Source organism: Ornithodoros turicata, chromosome 1, assembly GCF_037126465.1.
Source record: "Ornithodoros turicata isolate Travis chromosome 1, ASM3712646v1, whole genome shotgun sequence".
In the NCBI taxonomy this organism is placed as follows: domain Eukaryota; kingdom Metazoa; phylum Arthropoda; class Arachnida; order Ixodida; family Argasidae; genus Ornithodoros; species Ornithodoros turicata.
The window spans coordinates 15,697,231-15,721,101 of NC_088201.1; the positions used below are offsets into that span (position 1 = coordinate 15,697,231).

A 23,871-nucleotide genomic window follows, 5' to 3' on the forward strand; every position below is an offset into this window, starting at 1 on the left:
TGCTCTTCCCTCCAAGCAGTCTACCCGCACAATCTAAAAAAGAAAGAAAGAAAAAAGTCTGTGATGGCACGTTCAGACCATTTGGCATGGAATGGCCCCACTGTCTTTATGAGGTGTTTGTGCTGTTTCGATATCACATGGGCATTTATTATGCATGGGGAGCAGAATATTTATTTATTCAGTTACCCTCAGCGCAGAACCATAGTCTTATTTGTTCATAGTTTCCTGTTTTTTTTTAACAAAGAAAAACGAATTGTTCTATTACTCATTTTCAGCCACTCTGCCAATCACTGAGGATAAACAACTGCTTCCTTCTTGCGAAGTCCTTCTCGAAGAACTACATTCTCGCAGACCATGTCTGCAAGGTGCAGTGTGCCTTTGCCTTCAGAGCTTTACCTCAAGTGGAAACCCACAGGAACAATGTCTTAGGTTTCAGTACATAACAAATTCACATGGTATCAGTTCATCAGATTCATCATATTTTTATTCCCTCAAATGTGTTGATAATGAACTTCTGAAATTTTTACCACTTTATGTAGAGCAATACAAAGTCAGCATGATTATTTTCTCAGTATCGTCAGTATTTGTGATATAGAAATTCAATCAGTATGTTACTAAATCAGGTAGAAAAGAAGTGTAGCAGGTGAGATTTTTATATCATGCTGCTCCTTACGAATTTGAAACAGAGGAACAGAGGAAAGGAAGAGGTAGTTTTGTGTGTCAATTTTTTAAACAAAAATTACCTTTATGATGTGCAGGGTATCTACCCCCCTTGCACACAGCGAAAACAGAAGTTAACATGTTAAAAAATAGAAAGAGCTAGTGCTACGTCTGTTTGCTCAATTAAAAATCGATTAACAGCAAGACGCGGCAACACCTCGAGGAGAGGATGAACCATGTGCCAAACACATGGTCATACTGCTGATATTGTTAGGCATAAGGCTTACATTTCAGGACTACAGCACTGCTTTTTCTTGAAATGTGGTGTACCCAACTGTAAATCGCATTAAATTTGGAACGTCAGCAACGCCCCTTGAATGTGCCCAATTGGCACCTGGACAGTCGAGGGGGCAAACAATTGCTTTCAGTTTGACATCATTTGACAACCAAGTGGAAATGAAAACACTAATGCTGTCCACATGCCTTATTTCATTGCCAGTTATCAGAAGCAAAGCAATATGACCATGTGATGTTCACATATTTCCACTCCTCACAAGGATTCAGCTTTCAGTGACATTATCTCAGTGACACTAGGGTTAGAGCCACTCTGCTATCTCATTGTAATTAGGGCAAATTGCAATCTTTATATTTCAAGGTTTTAATAGTATCAGCAAGCTTTTCATCATAATTTGATGGTTGCTTATGCTTCTAACTCTGTGGTCTGATTTTTGTGGGGTGCCCTGTATACAGAACCAATCAGACACATGTTTATAGAGAAAACTTGGATTTTCAAACTTGCATCAATCATCAGCTTGTACATAATGCTCATTCTGAAACCATAACACAGGGTATCACACTCAATATACAATTGCTTGAGGGAAAATGAAATGTACAGCTCATCTTCCATAGTAGTTCATAAAAAAATGATGAAGTATATTTACAATAAATTATTTTATTCTGACACATTGTGCATTTTGTGGGCAGTAAAAATATTCTCATGACTGATGATGTGAGCACAATGGATATGAACACTATGCAAAAAGCAACATGGCATTCATGCCATGGAGTTGTTGGTGAAAGTGAGAACCCCAACTTACAAGAAAACTACCAGTCTGCACTGTTGTTCGCAAGGTAGTCTCTGCGACCAATATTGGATGCTTGCTTGCTCTGCACTGCTTCCAACTTGGGACAGTCCGTGATACGATGTCCAAGACCGCCACAATAAGAGCAACCACGTTCCTCTGAATATCAAGAATTAAAAGGCGATGTTGGAGACTCTTAATGCACTTTTTGTAGGTTTCTAAATTCATTTTGTAAAAGTTCCACAGGCATCTATTAGAGCTCATCATATTTATGCACACTGAGAAAACATAGAGCCTGAAGTTTTCGGGTTTAACCCGATTATTCCCCGAATCTGCAACCCGAATTGAGGTTCGCTAGTTTAGGGTTAAACCAGGTTAGTAATACCCGTGAAATGGCACTTCGGGATGAAAGGAGTAAAAAATATAGGAATCCAGCGCCACCTGTTGATGAAATCTCCGACCGTGCAAGAATGTTTCGTGGACGGCACAACGAACGGCGGCTTGACGGCACGACTCTCTGGACGCTGGTGAATGCGGAGGCGTTGAAGCCGAAAGTAGCAAGTAGGGATTACTTTGACGTAGCAAAGAACAAACGAAATGGGACGTCCCAGCAAGTCTGCCGAAGACTGGGCTGGCGATATCTTTGCGGACTTTGGAGTACTAGTGAAGCGTCAAAAAAGTGAAACCGGCGCACATTCAAATCCTTGGACTTAATCTGCCGCGGCAGCAACCCAGTTGCTTCATTGCAAGTACTGCGCAATTGAAATCTCACCAGAATCAGACAGAAAGCCATACGACCGCTTCTGCGAACACGCTGTGTCCCAAGGACACCTGAAGCTGAATTCAGGTGCGAAAAAGGCTAGCAGTTAACGACGACAGCGGCCAACGTTGACGGACACACTCGTTCGCCCGAGAGAACGTGGAAAGCGAAGACAGGGCGTAATACACAGCTTTGTCGAAATAACAAGGTCCACATAGGTTCGGCATGAATGACGAACTATTACAGATCAGCATCATGCTTTCTGTGAACAAGGACATTAGGTAAAAACATGTTGGTTGTACATGTTATTGCTGTGAGAAAAAAAAAAAAAAAAAAAAGCCAAATTTCTCCCCTAACTTCTAATGCTGGAAAGGTTTCCACCTGAATTTGCATGTTTTTAGAACATGAATTCACTGCCCCCGATTTTTACCCTCTGAATTCTGAAAAAAAAAAAAAAAAATCCCAAAAACTACAGGCTCTAAGAAAACACAATAAATTACTGAAATAGAATAAGTTAAACTCTCAATACAGTAGAACCTCTTTATAGTAACTCCTCTTGTAGTAAAACGCTGCTTATAGTAAACGAGAACTGCGGTCCCGATAGAATCCCATACATTCAATGGCACACCTGATATAATAAAACTCCTGATCTAGTAAAATTTCATCATGGTCCCAGAGAGTTTACTACAAAAGGGTTCTACTGTATAATGCTGTGAAATGAAAATGTGCTCATGTCACCTTCAGCAGGTGCCAAAAACAACAGCAAAAACCTACTCACCACCAAGATCCAAGTACTTCTCATTTTCAGACTGGAGTGCACTAAGGAAGGGCGGTACCTTCTGTTTTGCCTCAATGAGCAAATGCTTCATGTCCAGAAGTACCGATTCATCGCAGGCTTTGTTTATGAAGGTCGTGGCTATTCCAACCTTTCCAGAACGGCCAGTACGTCCAATGCGATGTACTATGAAAATAATGAGATATCGTTTAAAAAATGCAAGTTGGGTCAACTAGCACAGCACCTCAGGACTATGCCCTTACCATAGTTTTCAATGTCCTCTGGCATGTCGTAATTGATTACATGCTGAATGTTTTCAAAGTCCAATCCCTTAGAGGCAACATCTGTAGCAACCAGAACATCCTTCTCTCCACGCCGAAATGCATCCACAGCTCTAGACCGTTCTTCTTGGTCTGAATAAAACGAGTTGTACTGTTTATCATTATGGAATGATGCACAATGGAGAGCAAGGGCGTGAGATGTCTTAAAGCTACGTGAGACACATATAAAAGCTTGCAGGCAAAACAACAAGCTAACTAGCTGGCAAAAGCTGACATGGTTATGTTTTCCATAAGAGTAAGACAAAGACAACACAGGTCCACCAACTCAGAATCAGAAAATGTTTAATTCGCAGTGAAAAGATATTTGTGGATCAGAACGAGAAAGGAGTGCAAAGGGGAAGCAATTGGTTTGTCAAGTACACATGCAATGTACGTTTTGTCTGGTGCAAATTTTGTTTTGTCACCAAATTATACTACTTGGACATCCAAGGGGAAGGAATTTATTACTGTACTTCCTCACATAACTAACGCACTTGTGCAATTATTGATACCCCAACTTGGGCTCCTGAAATGTTGTCACTTTTTCCCTGCATATTTAACACACCTTAACTTTAGCACGATGAACAGCCCATATCACACAGCAACGGTCACCACAGTTTGAGCGAGCACGTAAGCTGTTTGTGCCTTTTAGATGAGAAGGAGCTCATCAACCAGTGAGGTGAAAACACTGAATATTAAAATAGGGGAAAATGATCAATGAGGCACTGCGCTAGGGGTAATTGCAGTTTTGACACACGTCTGCCTCTTTCGCACATTCGGTTTCCTAGCAGTCAGCGGAAAGTTCTTCCAGAAATTTAGCTGTGGCAGTTCAGTTTTGGATGGAAGCTAGTTGTTTGGTGTCTGAAGGAGATGGATGACAACCTCATACCAAAAGGTCATATTCCAAGCGACAGCAAGGAAATGCCTGTTGGTTTCAGGGAACGTTGATTCAAATGCTTAGCAGGAAAATGATAGTGGGGTGTACCCCGAGTGTTGAGATACAATTTTTTTCTCATGTAATTAATGCTCCCTTCTACGGCATTAAGTTTTGAGAAAAAAAAAAAGCATGCATGTAAATATGGTATCTCAAGGGTCAATCGAACGATGACATCATGCTGCAGATTATGTAACCTTCTGCAGAGTGCATTCTGATCACGACTAGGCCAAATGTATTGCAGTATAATAACCACTGAGTAAAACACTAGATGACACTCAAGATGTCACACTATTTTCCTCCAATCTCCTAGCATGCCCATGAAAAATCCACATGTGCCTTTATGTTTGCAACCAACTGTATAAACATCTGTCCATGGATCGTACCTTTGCCTCCATGAATTGCAACAGCTTCTACGCCCTTGAGTAAGAGGTACTCGTGAATTGCATCTACGTCCTGCTTTTTCTCAGCGAATATCAAGACCTGGACGTACCAGAGTGGAAGTATGAAACAACAGGTATATAAAAGTGCCACACGGAAAGGAGCATTTGCATGATGCTTACAGGAGGTGCAGTCTTCTGAAGTGTGTCTAGTAGGTGAACAATCTTGGCCTCCTGTTTGACGTACTCAACCTCCTGTATGACGTCTAAGCTTGCAGCACCAGCCCTGCCCACGTTTACTGTTATGGGCTTCACTAGGGCACTCCTGGCAAAGTTCTGAATCTTCTTTGGCATAGTAGCAGAGAACAGAAGTGTTTGCCTCTGACCCTACAATATTCATAAACAGGAATTAAATACCGTAATGCAAATCAACTAACTATAACCAAAAATATGGTCCACATGGGTAAAATACATTTGTCTGGTGAAAAACGGTAGAGGAAATAGTCAGGGGTCAGAAGCCACCACCATTTCAAAGCCTTTCTTTCATACAGGAAAAATCCGAGCCTAGAAGTACTACTTATGTGCTAACCTTGAAGAATGAAAAGATTGTTCGTACGTCCTCTTCAAACCCCATATCTATCATCCTGTCAGCTTCATCTAAGCACAGGTACCGGCAGATATCCAAGTTAACCATTTTCTTGTCCAGCATGTCCATAAGTCTTCCAGGTGTGGCTACCATGACGTGAACACCTCTAACAGGATAGTAAGAAACTTAGGCGTACATGCCTTTGGTGTTTTTCTTCGAACAGTCATCCTCACATTGTGCTTATAGCATACCTTCTAACAACATCCAGTTGTTCTCTCACCGAAGTGCCACCAATGCAAAGACAGCTTCGAAGAGAGCCATAACCAGCTGATTCCAGTGCTCGAGAGAAATGCAGTATGATTTCAAAAGTTTGTTTTGCTAGTTCACGCTAGAAAGGAGGGTAAATAGACATTAATGTTGAAAGCTCACTAGAAGTATTCCACTAAAACCAATCTGAGCACACGCGAGAATGTCACATGAAAAAAATAATCTGCAACACAAGGTAATGAGGAATTTTCTTACAGATGGGCAAACGACGAGACCATAGGGACCCTCGTTTTCTATGAATGGTAGCTTTTTTTCTTGCTCTAAGCTGAACATGATTATAGGCAGGACAAACACGATTGTTTTCCCAGAACCTGTGAAAGCGATTCCAATCATATCTCGGCCAGACAATCTGTAAGTTTCAAGGTAAACAGGTGAGCCTCACCAGCAGGCGGCACTAAACACACGTAGAGATTTGCAACTTACACAGCAGGAAGCCCTTGCATCTGGATTGGCGTAGGCTTTGTGATTCCTTTTTGTTTGAGGCTGTTTAGGATGACTTTCGGAAATTTCATCTCCTGCAGATGGCATGTTCAAACCCAAGCAAAGTATTAGGCATCAAACTGCATGTTACATAGAGAATTTTCTTGCAGAATTATTTGGCTTCAACTAACCTTGAACGTTTTTATGGGAGGTGGTATTTCCTCTCCTTCAACTAAGATGCGGTAATTTTTTCTGATTTTTTCATGATACTCTGGGGAATAAGCAGCAATGTACCTTGGTACCCTCCACCTGTTAAGACATTGCATATTTGGTAAACAAATGGGATACTACACACTGGCACCCCCTAATAAATTGTGAAACACACGCTGGTAAAATTAATCAGATAAGCTACAAGATGCCAGACTAACGCTTCTATGAAGAAACATTATCACCGTACCCTGTTGTTATCGGATCTTCATACTGTATTCCTTTAGCAAGTTCAGCCACTCCCATCAGAGCTGTTGAAGCAAATAACCATTAGCAAAATATGGGTTCAATTCAACAATTACCCATTATTCTGTTGTCACAGTCCACTGCTTACCCCTGCGCTCTGCAACGCTTTCAAGAATTTTTTCCTCTTCTTTTAGTTGTTTTTCAAGTGCACTTTCTTTGCGAGCTAGAATACAAAAATTTCGATGAGAAATATGTAAAATATCACACTGTAGCATTGCTAAAGTCATAAATATTCACCTTCTGCCTTTTTCTTCAATTCTGTATGTTGGTCCAACAGGCTGACATTTGATTTTCGGCCGTACTCATCCTGATATTCTTCGTCATCATCTGTGGCAGTGCTTGACTTGTTGTCCTTCTTTTCCTCCAGTAATATAGCATGTAGTCGTCCCAGTTTAGTCAGCTTTTGAGAGACAATATGATTAGATCAAAAAAAAGAAAAAAAGAAAAGCTATAGTCGTGCTCAGCCTAAGAACGGCATCTAGGATGCTAAGAGAACTTTACAGTTATGCTTCATTCACTTAAATGTGAAGACAACAACAACTTTATTGTGAGATGATCCTTTTTACCAAGGGTACAACAGAAGTGACGAAAATGTGCCTGACTGGTTTAGCCATCCATCGGCCTGAAAAGAATGTGACAGTGCAGATGGGGCAGATAGTGAATGCCGTCTGTCTGTCAATGGACACCGTTGAATTTCAGTTTATGCGTTTCTTGTACACTAATCACGGTACCTATGACAGCATGTGCCAAAGTTGCCATGCTACTGGTCTTTAACTTTGATTCAGAAGATGCAACGTTGTCAATCGTCGAAGAACTGCAATTACAGCACGTCGTGAATGGATGCAGCACCGAAAGCACGGTTCCAGACTGCTTGATTTGAATGCGAATGCATGTTTCGTTTGCCACCTTGTCTCGTGAAAGAGTTTTCAACAATATTTGCCGATGTGCTCTTGAGAAAAGGCAAATAATATGACAATAAAACTGCCGCCAAAATTTTGTATAATCAGGAACTGCGAGTACCAACTACGAACCACGCGACGAAAAGCCACGTTGCTGAAAAAGCTTTCATTGTTTTGCAACACGCTACACACATGGTGCAACACGCCTTCGGCAACCTTCGGCATTCTCGACAAATGGCTTTCAAATTTTTGCCAGAACCACAAACGTGTGTGTGTCTTCGTCCACCATGTTACTGGGCCTGTCGTTTGCTCGCTGCACCCTTGCACCTATTCAATCGATGGTGCAGCAGTTTCTCGGTTTGGTGCAGAAATGGAGCAAGTGGCACCTTGAAACGAATTCAAAGGTGCAGGGGCGCCGGCTGCACTCTCATAAAATAATGCAAAGGTGCTGCCCTCTTGCACCAAGTGCAAGCGAAAAGAACGCAGCTACGTTGTCTTCTGTTGGTTAATTATAGGGAGGAAAAGATGCACCTGCACTGCCATTCTTAGGTTCAATATGACTATAGGTACCTATTTTTATTAGGACCAGCACTGACAAGAAGCACTTTTTAACAAATTGGTTGAATATGACATACAAATGACATAACCCTGTCTGACATAACTGCTGCCTAGCGTAGCATGTGTACATACAGTGTCACACAACCCATTGAGCATTCTGTTGCCAGCACGTTTCGACCCACAACAGTGATGCATATTCTTGTCACACGAAAGCATTAAAGCTAAGATAAGGGTCATGTGATGAAAACCAAAGATATGGATATGAACCAGGAGTGATAAATCTCTTGAATGCCTGCAGTACACATTCTACAGTTTCAGAACTGGGTGTTACCGTATATGCCTGTCTCTGTTGTTCGCTCATTCATTCTTAAGTATTTGTGTACAGGTGATCCTCCTGTGTAGTTCTGCAAGGTTACAGAACCATAGGGTTCTGTAAAGAGTGGAAAATCCAGTGATCTGATAGATCAAAGCAAAAGCCTTCGGTTGTGAGTTGCTGAGAGACTGTTCTTCTACTGGGCCAGTAGAAGCACAGTGGAAATTGTTTTTTGTCCAGTCTTAGTATGCCTTGAGATAAAAGAAAAGCAACGATTTTCTCAAAGCAACAAGTGCAAAGGACCAAAATGTAACCAATAACATTTAAAAGCGACAGCATTAGACCACAGCCCACTGACAATGGGCGACATGGGGGGGGGGGGGGGGGGGGGGGAGCAAATGCTGCATCACAAAGCTGCCATGACATTTATGCCGCCTTTGTTTGGGCAGCGCAGAGGTGTAGCTAGCTACTGCATGTTAATTTTACATCTCAAGGATTGCGCGAGGTACACCTCTATTCAAGCAGATAAAGATTTTGGCGATGTGTGATTTTTACCGTCGTCACCCTGAATAAGCGTGACAATACAGATACATTCAGATACAGCGCTTCAGATACATTGCGGCAACACTCAATCTGCGATCGGTTGCTAAATCTTACAGGTAGAGCACTACGCCCGCGTGATCAGCTAGTGTGATAGTATAGGCAAAAGAGATTGCATGAATCCCGTGTATGCTTACCTGCTGTTTGCGTCTTTCCTTCAGGGGTACGTACGGCGTGTAATTATCATCGGAGTCACTGCTACTGCTTTCTGCAATACGTCTCTGAAACATATTCCAATATTACTGTGTGATGCGTATGTGTGGTGATCCCAAAATTACAAGCTGTCATCTGCATATACGCTAGTTTATCGACGCGTACGCGCTGAATCAAAGCGCACACACTCAGTGGAATACCTAGCTTCCAGCACACAAAAGGTCACGATCTTTACTTGATGCCGTATGGCATTACGGACAATGCTTTGTTTATCATTAACTAGATTTCTTGATCCATGTGCCACTCTCACTGGGGTTTTAATATTACTCACTTTTTTAAATGACTGCATTGATTCGCCGTTTTCACGACGATCTTTTACGTTTCTCTGTTTGGCATCCATTTTGAAACGTGATGGCGATACCAACGCGGAGGAGCAATGCGTGCGAGCACTGGCGCAGATGTTATTGTACCAGTTTCGGTTTTGTTCTCCCGTTGATGTTGTGATGTTGTGTTAGCGATGCGACTGATCAAAAGCTAAGGAATTAGGCACTTGTGGTACAGCTTCCAGAGGTGTAACAAAGATAAAGTTTGGTGAGAGTTACAGTGAAACTACCTTTATATTTGTCAGAATGCTATACAGTACACTAATAGGGTGAAAACAGGGATTTGTATACAACTTTGGGCGCATTTGAATATGAATACAAAATAGTGTTTCGAAAAAGATATAAATACTGTTTTGAGGCAATGGGGTAGAGTATCCCCCCTGGCGATGAAACTCCCCAGTCATCATCTCGTAATAAAGAACGTTGTTGTTTTGAAGTACGATAACTGATTTCGTAAATACAACAGATGAGCAAATAACTAGAATCAATATAAACTAAATGTGTTTTTATAGCAATCAAGCAAACGACTTGGTGCAACAGTAACGTTGCAACAGTAATGGTGCAACAGTAACGTTTTTTAATCATGCTGATTGGAATAGCAGTTTTCTGAAGATTCTTCCACACCTTCTGTTTTGTTGGAAGGTGTGGTTTGCGAAAGAAGAGAGTCTCTCAATGGAAGCTGTTAAACGTGCAAAAACACCTTGTGTGCATCCGGAAAGCCCTGTATTGTAATAGCGGTCCTAAGGTTTTCAAATTTCGTGTTTCAGAACCTCCAGATAAGTACTGTGTCATTGCTGGCAGTCATCTATAGGGGGAGGGGACTGTTGTGCAGGAAATCACAATCGGCAGCTGCTGGTATACTTGAGATTTGAGCCTTCCTCCAAAAAGAAATTCTGCTGCTCTGCAGCTCGTAGACAGTGCTCCGTGATTTTCTTCTTATCAATCGCAGTTTCTTTTGGAATTCACTTCATGTTGAAGAACGGAGAAGGCACAGCGACGTGAACTGGAGCGCCATCCTGGAGGTTGAGATATTTAAGGAGTATTTCCTCATTCTCTTTCGATATGTGACTGATTACTCAGCTATCTGCCTGCCACGCGGCGGCATGTTGCTTCAGGGGATATTGTAAATCCTGGGACAACTTGACAGGAAGGCTATTCCAATTAGAGCACTACACGGGCTCGGGCTTACCCGAAAACCCGAGCCCTGCCCGGCCCGTGGGCCAGGCCGGGCCGGGTAAAACTTTCTTTTGTGGGCCTGGGCTGGGCTTGGGTTTGACCATTATGGGCTCGGGCCCGTACATTGCCGAGCCTATGTCGGACTCGAGGCTATGTTACCCCTCTCTTAGTTAGCCACGGTCAAATTTTACAGCCTGATACAGTGGGCAGGGCCGGGTAGCCTATAAATTTCTCGGACCGGGCTGGGCCGAGAAACTTGGGATCCTTCGGGCTTGGGACAGGCTCGGGCCGGGCCTGGGCCTACAAATACGGCCCGTGCAGTGCTCTAATTCCGATATGTCTTCATGCCAGTATTCGACAACGGGTCACCTCCCAGCCATGGTGTGGAAAGCGATTATCGTAAGTACTACGGTAGCTCGTATCCTTCAAGTCCCCTATAAGTCCCAATTGGTCTGCATACGCCCCCCCCCCCCACCCACGTTGATGATAAATGAATTACTTCGGCCTATGACATACCTATGACTAGTATCGACGTCTACGTTGCACCCCCGGGGGGACAAGTGGAAAATTTGTCCCCCCTCCCCGTATACTTGCTCCCCGAAGGTGTCTTTTTAGTGCCTCTTTTTAGTTCTCTGAAGAGGAAAAGGACGCTCTTCCACTCCCTTATCCAGCAATGAATTACGTGTTCTTGGGCTTACTTCGCAATGGGGAGTGCTGAAGAAAAAAATGGAAACCATGTGGTATCAAGGTACTATGTGATTAACTGTGTTTCGTCCGGGCGATCATAACAGAGAAAGGGCGCATATCAGCCAGATAAGCAGGGTTGGGACTATCGTAGCCTGTCTGACGCTGTTACTTTTTCTTCAGCACTCTCCGTTGCGAGTGTAAGCTGATGAACACGTAATTCATTGGTGGATAAGGGAGTGGAAGAGAGTCTTTTTGCGCTTCACCGCGACCAGCCGCGACAAAAATATGTAAACCGAAACCAATTCATTACTGCAGCAAATGATCAGCTTCGGTGGCAGATTTTTCTCTAAAAGGTCGTCCACTCAAGGTCCCAAAAGGGGTACTACCCATTTTAATGCCGACGGCGCCCTGCTTTAGAAGTTATATTTTTTAAGAAACTCATTTGAATTTTTATTTAAATAATGAGCGCCTCCCACTCATTCACACGGTGCGCAGCCTGTAGGTGGTACCGTACAGATGCTTGTCAAAAAGAAAGTTTTTCGATGGGTGCACCCGTTCGCGAATTATTTTGCCCGGGGATTTAACTGCCTATCGCCTTGCGCACGCAGGGCAGTAACGTTTACACTGAGCATGCGCTGTATGCAAAGGCACGTGCTGCGCACGCGGAGTGTGCATTCGCCATGTCTTTGTGTACGCAAAGCGATTGTGTACTTCGCAACCAAACCTCTCTAATATCTAATGAAGCAGTGTCACACATGCTCCACTTCTTCTCATGGTAGGGGACCGAGAGACACGGAACGAGAAGGACGGACAACAAATTGTCAGTATTCTGAGAATTTGTCGTCCGTCCTTCTTGTTCCGTGTCTCTCGGTCCCCTGCCATGAGACTATACCAGCTTGCCTGCACCCTCTCCCTTCTTTCTATAATGCTCCACTTCGCCTATATGCTTGTCTTCAACCCATGGTGGGCTTCTCACTCACGATGAGCGCGCCCTGCAGTCAAAGCACAAAAACGTGTGGATGTTGCTGAAAGCTTAAGGAAAGACTTCAGTTTCCCACCAATCTCTTAGTGTACGACCACTCTGGGCGTCCAACACCTCATTAAGATGGCTTATCACCGACTTGATGCACGGGCTAAATTCTTCACGGTCCCGTCGTGGGACCTGAGCGCGGCACTGGCGGCTAATCGGCCACCATTCTTAATTGCAGCCTAATAAACCCCCTCGACGATGGGACTACAACAAGCATTCAGTAAATCGACAACGGACCGGCGAACCGCCTTTCAAAGGAGCCACAATTAGGGAATCGTAATTTCCGTTTAATTATCACGCACCCTTTAGGATTCCTCCACGTCGCGTACGATGTTTCGCTCACTCTTGGTGCTCTTGGCCACCCGGTCGATTTGTCTTGATTACTCATTTGCAATGATGTCATATTTCATCTCATTATCTCTGGGCGGTTTCTAATTGCGGACACTAATTTAGGGCTCGAGAGGAAAGCTTCGTGACGCATCCTTCCGCTGCACCTTTTACAAATCTGGTACTTTAATTAGTATATATACGGTCCAAATTAATTTCTAATTGTAATGGAAGACTGCGGGCCACAAAGGAAATGAAAGGTACTGGCGTGTGGTCGCATTGATATGCTAGCCAGAGATCACCGGTTCTCTTTTCTGAGCTCGTCTTACAGGAACGAAAACATTCGAAAAGAGGGCTCGCACAATTAATGGTTGTCTTTAGATTGATGACGTTTCTAATTGTACCCGAGGCTCAAGTACAGACGAACACGAACCGTGCTAGCAACTGATTTCTGTTTTACTGTTTTTTCTTCTTCAAGGTTTGGGTGTGTAACCCTATGTCTGCTACATGCTATTATAGCTTCATACGGATGTGTGACCGCGCTTCAAATGGAACAAGGACCATTCGCCAAGCGAACGGCACAACTTTCGAGTTCAAAATGCTCTCATCTATTCAGGAATTTCATAGACAATTTGACAAAACGCGGAGCTCCAGTGTCGCCCTTCCCCCCTGTCCGGATGGACCTCGACAGCTTTCACGGAAACAACAACTTGGTCGCGTAACATCGGAGTGATCTTGTTCTAAAAGCGTGTACCTGCGCTGACCCTATTACGTATAATATTAAATCGTGGTCGCTCCTACAACGTCTAAAACATTCCAGATCGGGCTTTGCACTGCATACGCAGAAAGAGCTTACAGCTTAATCTCCTCTTGCAGACATTGGTGCTATTAAAGACGGCGGAGGTAAACTTTGCAGCTATGGCACCGACGGAAGACAATAGCTGCGGTCCCTTGAGGCTCTTTGGCAGGCTGGCGCAATTTGGCCAGTCATTCCGAGGAACCTCTGTTTGCTCTGGCACCAGCGAACGAATCGTTGCGGGCGTCGAAGCCGGTCGCGAAATTAGCTCCTCTGTTGCTCCTCGCAATAAGAGAATGAGAGAGGGGGACGAAGAAACGGATGTCAACCGTCAGACTCCCTCGTTTCTTATAAAGCCAACTGAAAAAAAGGTAGATGGGTCTCCTGAGAAGTTACCAACCAGCATTTCTTTCTCTTCCTTCATGTCGCATGCAGTGATTGGATTCAACACTATCCATGTGTACGAGTAACCTTTCTTGTCTTTTTTCGGATGTTCCACCGAGGCTGTTATTGTACTGACAACAGAAGAAAAAGGGGGAGGGGCGAAGAGACGCCGTTTAAAGGCGTAAGTTGGAGAATCGCGCTTCGGTGTACCTGGCGGCTAGCTGGACACGACTGTTTTAACTCGTTGGGCCGGGTCCTGTTTCGAACATGAACACCTTTATCTCCCACCCGCCATCTTAGTTAAGTGACAAGGTAGGCGCTCTCTCTCAAATTTCTTGCTGCAATGCATCACAGTAGAGATGCTAAACTATTCGCAGTTGACGAGGTCCTGCCTGTTTGTCCAGGTTTCTTCCTTTCTACCCGATGCTTCCGAACAAAGATAATGCCTGTTCCCAAGACCGCCGCAGCAGAGTCTCCATTATAGCTTCGCACCACACTCGATAAACTCTTAATGGCTATGGTACGCGTGTCTGTCACAGCGACAGATGCAATCAAGAGCCCTAGACATCCCATCAGAAAAGAAACACTTAACGACGTTGAAGGAAGCTAACGAGACGGTAGACAGGGCTCGCCACCGACAGGTCGTCGTGTGGTGACGACACGCGAACGCCTACTTTACCCTTCCATCCTGTCGCATTGACTCATGACGTTTTTTGGATCAGGCTGTAAGAAAAAAGAAGGAACCCACCTAAAAATAGGGGGGGGGGCGAAGAATGAAAAGGGCGGATTTCATTGAGAGTTGTTATTTATGCGGCACGATGCACTTCCTCGTTGACACTCGGGTAATTGCGTTTCCGCGGGAGGCATGAAGGCAGCAACCTGCGACGCTGAGGTCCCGTGCAGGGGCGACGGGGCAGGCGTCACGGGAATTGGGAGAAATAATAACTTTTTCGTTTCCCTTTCTCCCCCACGCAAGACAGAGCGAGCCAATTTGTTGGGCTGGATCCAATTTTCGATCGTGGTGGCACTGGGTCTCCTGCTGCCCCGGGTGTGAAGACGGAGCAGCTCACGTGCACACATAAGCACACAGCGGTGACAGTAATTCGTTCCGCGTTTTAATCTCGTTTTAGCTGCAGCTCATAAATAATTATTAGGCACACGTCGAAGTCTGTCGCTCTTTTGTGCCGCGTTTCTGGTGAAAGATTCCGCTGGTACCTTTTGTTGTCACCGGCGGGACGGGCAGTGTTCCCTGGAGTCTTTGGCAAAGTTTGCGGTGGAACTTCTCAAGTATGCAGTTACGGGGAAGTAAAGAAAGCGGGACAGAAACGTTAATTAGGACACCTCGCTCGCCGCTGCGATCCATGAATTATGACTGGATAGCAGACCTCGTGAATGATAGACACGTGCTCCGATGGTACGCCGCCTTGGGTTCTTCGGGCACGCGGGAAACGATTGATAGAGACTTGAAGGCAGCATCCCATGAGGCAAACCGCTGCTGTGTTTTTCTTTAAGCCGGGAAAGACACTACTCGCTTGGTGACTACTCTATATTAACTTCTACAGAAGGATGCACACAGATGCCCTCTGCACTTCTCTCTCTGACAGACAGTGTATTATGGACATATCGCGCGATTAACGCCTCCTTTTTGGTGGATTCCATTTTATATTCAACTTTTCTTTTTCCACCGAAAACAAAGTGCAAGGAACTCTCGCATGATCAAATGCAGCAAGGCAAATGTAATTTTGTCACTTGTGATTACTTGCATGATGCTATATAAAATATTCATTAATGTTGTACAAGTTCACAGCTTTGTCTTGTGTTCTTATTAATTTCAAACCGCTTCATCAGGCTGAAATCTAAAACTGTGGGAACGGAGTAAAGACGACATAACGCACCGGATGTGTCCTGTCGTGCTCGCTATGTGCCCACGGCATTGAAGACATTCAGGCTACATGATGTTTACTTAGCAACGTCGAGATTGAACAAATCTCTAGTGAAGACATGTCATACGTGGCTCTCAATGAAAGTAAACAATGGAATCGGTGCATAATGCAGCTTGTGCGAGAGTTTCACACACTAGAAGGAGCAGTTAGTGGGCAGCTTGGATCCATAATGGATGTGCGGCTTGTACACGAATGGCGGCCGTTGAGGGAGCAACGAGTATTCTCACAGGTACAGCTCAGTGCTAAGAACCATAAACGGGGCCCTGCATTGTCTCCTGGGGAAAATACCGAGGCTTGCCAATGGCCAGTCTCGTTCAGCATTGTGATGCGTCGATAAATTAGACACTATTTTCTCGGCCGAATGTCTGCGCGGCCTCTTCGCGTAAGGGATGTTCTATACCACCCGCTGCAGTCAATGGCTCGCTGATTAGCTGTGTTTACGAGCTCATGGTCGTGTCCAGTCCTTGTATATGCTTTCGGGTAGCAGAATGTCTTGACGCTCAGGAAACATCGATGACGAAGCAGTAGTGTGAGACAGCTCAACATGCTAAGTTGTTGCTAAGTTGCTCAACATGCTGCTGCCGTGTTGAATGTTTCCCGGATGGTTCTCAATTCTGCTGGACCCGCGATTGTCGGCGTATACGTCGTTGTACTCGCTGCAGGTCTGTGACAGCGTGGAAATTATATAGGAATATATCCGTAATCTGGTGTGAAGGGCACTGCTTCTTAACGCACGCAAGTAGCATGCACACAATTCTGTTCGGGTTTAACGTATAGGATACGCCTTTGGGGAGAGGGATCTCGTGAAATTGCAACACGTGAAGCGCCATGTGAAAACGACCCGAAAAAGGGACATCACAATGCAGTGGCCTGCTGCTTCGTGTGGCTCCATGAAGCTCTGTACCCCGCCATGGACATATGTGACCGTCACTGCTATCCTTCCGTCATTAATTGTGATCGCGACATTGCTCTATGTAGCATTCACAGGATCGGTGGCGTCGTCCCGAGGGTTACGATCACGGGACTAATTGCAAACGATAGAAAACTTATTCATCTATCGATCATAAAAAAAATACTAGTCATAGGTTCCAGTACATGATATCTATCGGAATTAAATTAATTAATTTGTAAAAATGTAAGTGACGTGTTTTTCGCTTTAGTTCGATATCGCACCCGCTGCTATATTTTGACAAAATTTTGTGCACTGATTGATAATGAAGCCCTCCTTAATATATGTATTTACAAAGACGAGAGCCCGAGACCCAGCGCCCGGAAAGATGCATGACGTGACGAACGCAAATGCCACGAATAATTATAACTGAGAGTAGATTTACACGTACGGCGAGGTGAATGTCTAGCTGTAAAGAATGTCGGCAACGTAAGAAGCTGACATAGGCAACGAATACCAGAAACCAATAAAGATTATCTTACTATATGACCGTTAAAAAAATCAGGTTACGTGGTAAATATACTGAACATGCTTCCCCAGTATAATGAACATCACAACTGCTGGAGGGGATATCATCACACCACAGGACGATGTACGGCAACTGTACAAATTTGCCACGTCATATAAACCGCTTATTTTTTAATGCTGCCAAACTATTCACCCATGTCATACATGACTTTCTGGTGCAAAATGAAGCTCTTAGGTTTTACAACGGCGTCATTTCCTTCAAAATACTGGAAAACAGTTCGCAAAACGACGCTACCTCGCTGTCAACGAAGCTTAAGAAAGGCAACCTCAAAGGAATGTGACAGTCGTTTCAATCCAACGTATTCTGCCTTTGCAGCCACCGGTTTTGACTGACTGACACTGCACAAGGTTAGGTGTCTGGTAGCTGAACGGAATCTTGAAACTCGTGAGAATGGTATTTGCGTCACACCTTCGGCATGACAAGCCACAGCTCATGGAATTCACAAAAGTAACTCACCTCGCGAACGTGTTGCTGGCCTGACGTTTGCCTCATGGATATGAAAGTCACTGCGGCTACAAGAGAAGACCACCGTTTCCGACTATGATGTGAACCCCTAGTTCAACATGGCGCAAAGGTTAAGATTGTCATGCAGCTCTTGTACAGTTCTGAGGATTGCTTCGCTATATGCCATCACGCATAAAGCAGACATCAGTTGCGAAGAGTCGTATCACTGTTGATGAAACTGTTCGCTCAGTTGACGATGACATCATCCAATCCAGGAACAACCTTTGGGCATCTCCTGGTCAAAAAGAAAAATGAGGCCTATACGTTGGGACAGCGTTCATGTCTGTCCCGGTGTAGTTGCCCGTTCCTGTGCTCAACAACACGCTCTTGTTTTATTATTATCCTGTATTTATTTATATGTATTATTATTTTATTTGTTATTAAGAAGTTATCGACTACTTGCGGGGGCATAACTAGACTTTTCCTAATGGTTTTTGGAAGATTACATCTGACGTTCTGCATACTTTACAGTGTCCTCTACAAGCAAAACCACGAACCCCAAGACGCAACCTGGCCCCTGGTCGCATCTGAAGACTTGCGCTATCACTTTTGTGCCGTGCAAAACGTTGGCTCGTATACAAGGAGATATACTGGCCAAAGGTAGCGAAGACCGTCAACCATTACGTACGGAAGTGCAGGAAATATTAACGACCCAATATTCCATATTGTTGTTCAGCGCTGATGAAGAAGACGTAAGGAGGGCCAGAACACATGCGCATGTGCTATGTCCCTCTATTATGTCTTCGTCTTCTCAGCGCTGAGCAGCAATATGGTCCCATACCAACAAGCTCAGATTTCGTCACTCTTCAATATTCCAGCTTGTCTGGTTGGTTCAGCGGAGGCATACTTCATCTGTATGTCATACTTGATCTGTACGTACATTTGTCCTTTCTATGTTGTTCCAGCCTCAGAACATCAGTTCTCTCATGTTCTCTCATACTTGATCTGCCTGCCGCAGGACGACGTGTTCTTGAATGAGCGGTGAAATCTGCGCTGTAACACGCGCTCGCACGGTGCCCAGTGTTAAACGTCCCCATTTGAAAATTCTGCAGTCTGCATTCGAACAATTCGTTCTGCCCGATTGCTGGCATCCGGAGATGGAACCCGCAACCTTAAGACCAGTGTGGGTTATTCATTGAACTACCGTGTCCGGTCTGTATGAGACTCCGCTAATGAGGTTGTCCGGATACCCCAGGCCAAATCAAGCACAATTTTCACAAACAGGAATGGAAGGAATGATTTAAACAAAGGGCCAAATTATTCTTCGGCAGCCGTTGAATAGTCGAAAGTGCTTCCGCGGTCAACGGCGTGAGAAGTAGCGCGCCCAGACGTGCGCTATGGAGACAAGAGAAAATACAACACATTCAGCATTGGCCATACGTAGTCACGAGGCATTAGGTAGTAGTATCCGGGCCACCCGGGATGTAATAAGGAGGCTTTACACAGACTTTACAAAGGCACGCGCTTGGGACCACTTTGTGGTGCTACAGTCGGTCGAGCGTCGGTCGCCAGGAAGCTTTTAGCTCATTTTCCTTGCCTGCTTCGTTCTTGGCCGTTACTTCAGTGGTTCTCACGATATCATTGAGGGACAGAGGGTGGGCGATGGTCGGCACAAGTTAAGCTCTATATACGGCATTAAGCCAATGTTTCATGATAATTTTGCCGCCTTATATGACTGCTAAGTAACTAAGCTCTTTGTTCTCAGCGCAGACCCTTTCTTGAAGGATAAGTATACGGCTGCCATGAAGAACCTGCGAGCCATAAAATCTCCCTTGCTCGATGGTCCCCAAACTGAATTTCACAGACGCTGCTGGTCGACAATGCGCCGGCATTTGTATTTGATAGTTGTTTGGCAGGTAACCTATTGTATCCTTCCACGGAAAAAAGTTCGGTGACTCGACTTTGCAAGCATCTGTTAAAGGAAACGACACTCGAGTGCATACAGACCGATGTCTCAAATGAAGACAACAAAATTTCCAACAGAATTTTACAGAGAATATCTTCGCTCTTGAAAGTTATTATCCATCCTTGTCAGGCCTGCGCAGTCCCTATGCGGTCTCTCAAGTAGAATTTCTATTTATTTGAAGTAGTAGCTTTTAAGGGGTGTCGTGTGCACTCGCACTCATGTAACAGCGATGGGAGGTTGGTGGCCTACAGACAAGTAAAAGTGAAGTGTCTTTCTCCCTGCATAAAGAGCATTTACGGCCTCAGCAAACAAAATCATGCTGCACAGGTCCATTTCCAGTGTCCTCTGCGTGGAGTTACTCGATGCTTTTTCTTGTTCGTGCAGAGCAGGCCGCGATCCGACCTTGTTGCTTCCCACCGTTTACCTCGGTACGACTACTGGGTCACCTGCACGAATTCACGAGACATTTCTGCCTCATCAGTAAAGCATTTCTGCATGTCCCTTTTAGATTTATCTACCTGCGGGTGCTTCAAAGCCTGTCTGACGATGTGCCATCATTTCACTAGTGACCATTTGGAAACCCGCCGAACAATCCGGCAGTGGCGTTTGTCTCACGATGTCCTGCGCTGCCCAGCGATCGCTTTCTCACAATGGTATCACAGTGCCGTTCTGATGAATCTCCTAATCCTGAGACTTCACAACACGCCTTTCACCAGTGCCTTCTACCCAACATTGTGACTATAGCCAACACCGTAACGCTCACAGAGAACCCTTACGGCCAGTGGCCTGGCCGAGTGGACACAGTATCCGCTTCTCTGTGGTATAACTCCCAGGCCATGTTGAAGCCACGAGGAATCACTTTTGCACCGCCCCCGTTTCAACATTTCCCGCACTCCATTGCTTCTATAAAAAAATGGGCCAATCCAGCTCCCCCTTGTGTTCCAGCTGCGGCGAGGTGGCTGATATTCCTCATTTCCTGCACTGCCAGCAGCACCTTCCGTAACGACAAGACCTCCGTCGCCGTCTAATGCAGCACAATTTCAATGGCCACTCTCCTTAGTCCCGTCCCTCGGCCTACCCAGTAGGCCGTCACCACAGCCCTGCTCCGCTTCCTGCAAGATTCGGGCATTGCGTCCGCCCTCTGACCGGCTTTCTCGTGCTATGACGTGCCTGTGCTGCTCTGACTGTTTTTTCTCTTTTTCTTTTATCACGTTTGTTTTCAGTTTTTCTTTGTTTTTTTATAGCAAGCCGGCATCAGCACGGCTGACATTTCCTCTTTTCTTTTCTTTCTATTTAACTTATCCCCTTCCCCATGCTGAAGAGTGGGTGAAATCGAATCCTGCCGCACGCTGTGCGCTGTCTCAGATCCTTGCTGGATCCTCCGGCAGACTTTACAGAAATATGGCAGCACAGTTCTTTCCGAAACCGGCCCTAAGACGGATACTATACCTACTACCTTCAAGTTGTTATGCTCCCTTCCTCTGTTCACGCGTTTACACCGTTCATAGCAATAGTGCTTTATGGTGCTAACACGAGAGAGAAAGAGAGATGATGATGATGAGTTAGGTTTTAGTGGCGCATAAGCGACGACGGCTATAATGCGCCAAGGTGGGTTGGAGATTGGTAAAGTAAAGCACTACACCACTGAGTTTGATGTTGAAAAATTTGAGGAGTAAAACCTGCCAACGTAATATGAAGTCTAAAAAGTCATGGAACGGTGAAAACGAGTGAAGTAAAATAGTAGACAATAGAGGGGGTTAAAAGTTAAGCATTAAAACCTGTCAACATCATATGAAGTTTAAAAACCCCGTGTCCCTAAGAAATTTGTATATTCTGTCAAAAGGAATGAGGGGTTCGTCACCCACCAACACGGCCGAGAGCAGCGGTATGCGGCATGCATAAAGCTCACACAGCAAGAGAGAGAGAAACCTTTTCACAAGAAAGCTACGAGAGCAGCATAGATGCCGTTTTTGCAGTTGAATTATACGGCCAGGTGGACATCATCTGGAACAGAGTATGTAACTACAAGGTGACTAATCACCCCAAATTCGTTAGGTAACTCTTTAATTAGGGAATTTCGTTAAAAACGGAGATAGCAGAATGGGAGACAATCCTCGCTGAAAGCCATTCTATCTTAAAAATCCTGAAACGCGCACGTACCGTGAAATATCCATCACGAAATTTAGCTATGCAAATGGATCGAAACCAAAACAACGCGCCTCATGTGCGTCATGACCTTCGCCGACGGAGGCCTATCTGGGCCGCAAAGCGGTGGTGGTGCTGTTGCTGCTGAAAGAGCACACCCGCAGTCACACGGCCGACCGAACGAAGGTTACGCCGCTAATCGCGGTTACGGGAAACCAAGCTTGGCAACCTCGGTTTCGGGAGGTAACCGACGAAAATGGCGGCGCCTGACGCGGATCTGCAGGAACAAACTCCCAAAAACGTGTCGGGTGGTCTGTCTCAGCGACTGAAGCCCTTATAAGGATATGGGAGGACAATCTTACAGCCCTCAGGTCAAACGCGCATGACCGCATATACGTCAATCCGTTTGTCCGTCAGCCCGTGTGACAACAACAAACCGTGGTTCACCATAACCGCGGTTTGGTCGGGTAACGGCGGTTAAGTGTAACCGCGGTTAAGACTACCCGTGTGACAAGGGTATTAGTCGGCTTCACAAAGTGGGCAACGTCACGGCTGATAGGGCCAGCAGACCAGCACCTACTCCAATCATCTCCATCGCTCCAAAGCACGTGGCCCTCTGTCGCGAATAAGCGATGTTCTCCATGCGCTCCCGCCCGGCGCGGTTTCGGTTTCGGCTCATTTGCATATCGAAATTAGGCGACGGATATTTCATAGCACGTGCGCGTTTCAAGAATTTTTAAAACATGGAATGGCTTTCAACGAGGATTGTCTGCCATTCTGCTATCTTGCTTTTGCCCGTAATCCCGTAATTACAGAGTTAATTAATGAATTTTAGGTAATTAGTCATCTCGTAGTTACATATTCTCTCAGAGAGGATGTCCGCTAGGTCGTATAACTCAACTGCAAAAGCGACATCTATGCTGCTCTCAGTTTTTTTATATATAAAATACCTATAATGGATAAAAATGAACACCCTCTACATGTCATGAATGAAAATACTCGTACTTTGTATCTTGTATCGCATCTTGTAACAAGGGTAGGGCACAGTTTGTCAAGAAAAAACCCCGAATCATTTCTTACATTGCAGACAGAAAACTGTTTAATTGCATAGCGTTGTTCAATCAAATTTCCACAGAGCACATATTTACGCATAGACTTGCATTCAGGGGACCATGCACGAAGTTTAATGACTATTTGCAGCGGTGGGGAGTAAATTTCTGGGACAGGGGACTAAAATGGGGAGTAATTGCAATGTAGGGGACTAGAAGTTGCAATGACTCCCCAATTTACCACTTTTTTTCCTTAGAGTGGCAGATAAGTGTACACTGGGTTTCGAGTTACGACGTCAAGCTCAGAAGGCAAGACAGGAGTAACGTGATACGAATTGACTAATGACTGAGAAGTGTTACGGCGTGCATGGGCTGGCGTGAATTTCAACTCATCCGGCAGACCAATGTCAGTAACCGTTGTAGATGTTTAAAAGCGCCGAAAATCACGGAAAGACACTCGGGCAACCCTTCACACACGTAGTAGCGCTTACAGTATTAGAGCTGACAGGTCTAGAGCAATGGCCTAAGATTGCGGCAAGGCTGAGTGGCTTGCCATTGATGCTAGTCAGTTTGTACTGCAACATTGCTCTTTCCGAATTGTAGAGGTGACAGTCGATGAGGACGTGTTGAAGGTTTGCCACCATGCCGCAGTTGAAACAGGAGTTTGTAGAGGTGTACCCTAATCTATGTCTGAATTGCGGAGTGAAAGCCACACTGAGGCGAAGTCTGTGCATAAGGGAGGAGAGACAGCGAGGCAAACGGCCTTGGAGTGAAAACGACAAA

The 23,871-nt window shown here is 44.9% G+C and overlaps 2 protein-coding genes across 4 annotated transcripts in view; one reads left to right on the plus strand and one right to left on the minus strand.

The window, feature by feature from the left end:
* LOC135377535 (uncharacterized) overlaps window positions 1-1,621 on the plus strand; it is a 41,268-nt gene extending 39,647 nt beyond the window's left edge. Inside the window, exon 25 of the mRNA XM_064610032.1 lies at window positions 276-1,621. Coding sequence (XP_064466102.1) covers window positions 276-443 — 168 coding nt within the window. The 3' untranslated portion in view covers window positions 444-1,621. The remainder of the gene's footprint in view (window positions 1-275) is intronic.
* Window positions 467-23,871, minus strand: part of LOC135377530 (ATP-dependent RNA helicase abstrakt-like) — a 289,645-nt gene continuing 266,240 nt past the window's right edge. For 2 of the 3 annotated variants that reach the window (XM_064610020.1, XM_064610019.1), the window contains 14 exons: window positions 9,265-9,348; window positions 6,995-7,157; window positions 6,846-6,920; window positions 6,702-6,762; window positions 6,436-6,553; window positions 6,248-6,339; window positions 6,020-6,173; window positions 5,749-5,885; window positions 5,501-5,663; window positions 5,095-5,298; window positions 4,918-5,014; window positions 3,541-3,690; window positions 3,281-3,463; window positions 467-1,901 (listed from right to left, as the gene is read on the minus strand). In XM_064610020.1, coding sequence (XP_064466090.1) covers window positions 1,765-1,901; window positions 3,281-3,463; window positions 3,541-3,690; window positions 4,918-5,014; window positions 5,095-5,298; window positions 5,501-5,663; window positions 5,749-5,885; window positions 6,020-6,173; window positions 6,248-6,339; window positions 6,436-6,553; window positions 6,702-6,762; window positions 6,846-6,920; window positions 6,995-7,157; window positions 9,265-9,348 — 1,818 coding nt within the window. In that variant the 3' untranslated portion in view covers window positions 467-1,764. Of the gene's footprint in view, window positions 1,902-3,280; window positions 3,464-3,540; window positions 3,691-4,917; window positions 5,015-5,094; window positions 5,299-5,500; window positions 5,664-5,748; window positions 5,886-6,019; window positions 6,174-6,247; window positions 6,340-6,435; window positions 6,554-6,701; window positions 6,763-6,845; window positions 6,921-6,994; window positions 7,158-9,264; window positions 9,349-9,611; window positions 9,695-23,871 lie in introns of those variants that run through there. The other variant, XM_064610021.1, reaches the window with a different exon arrangement.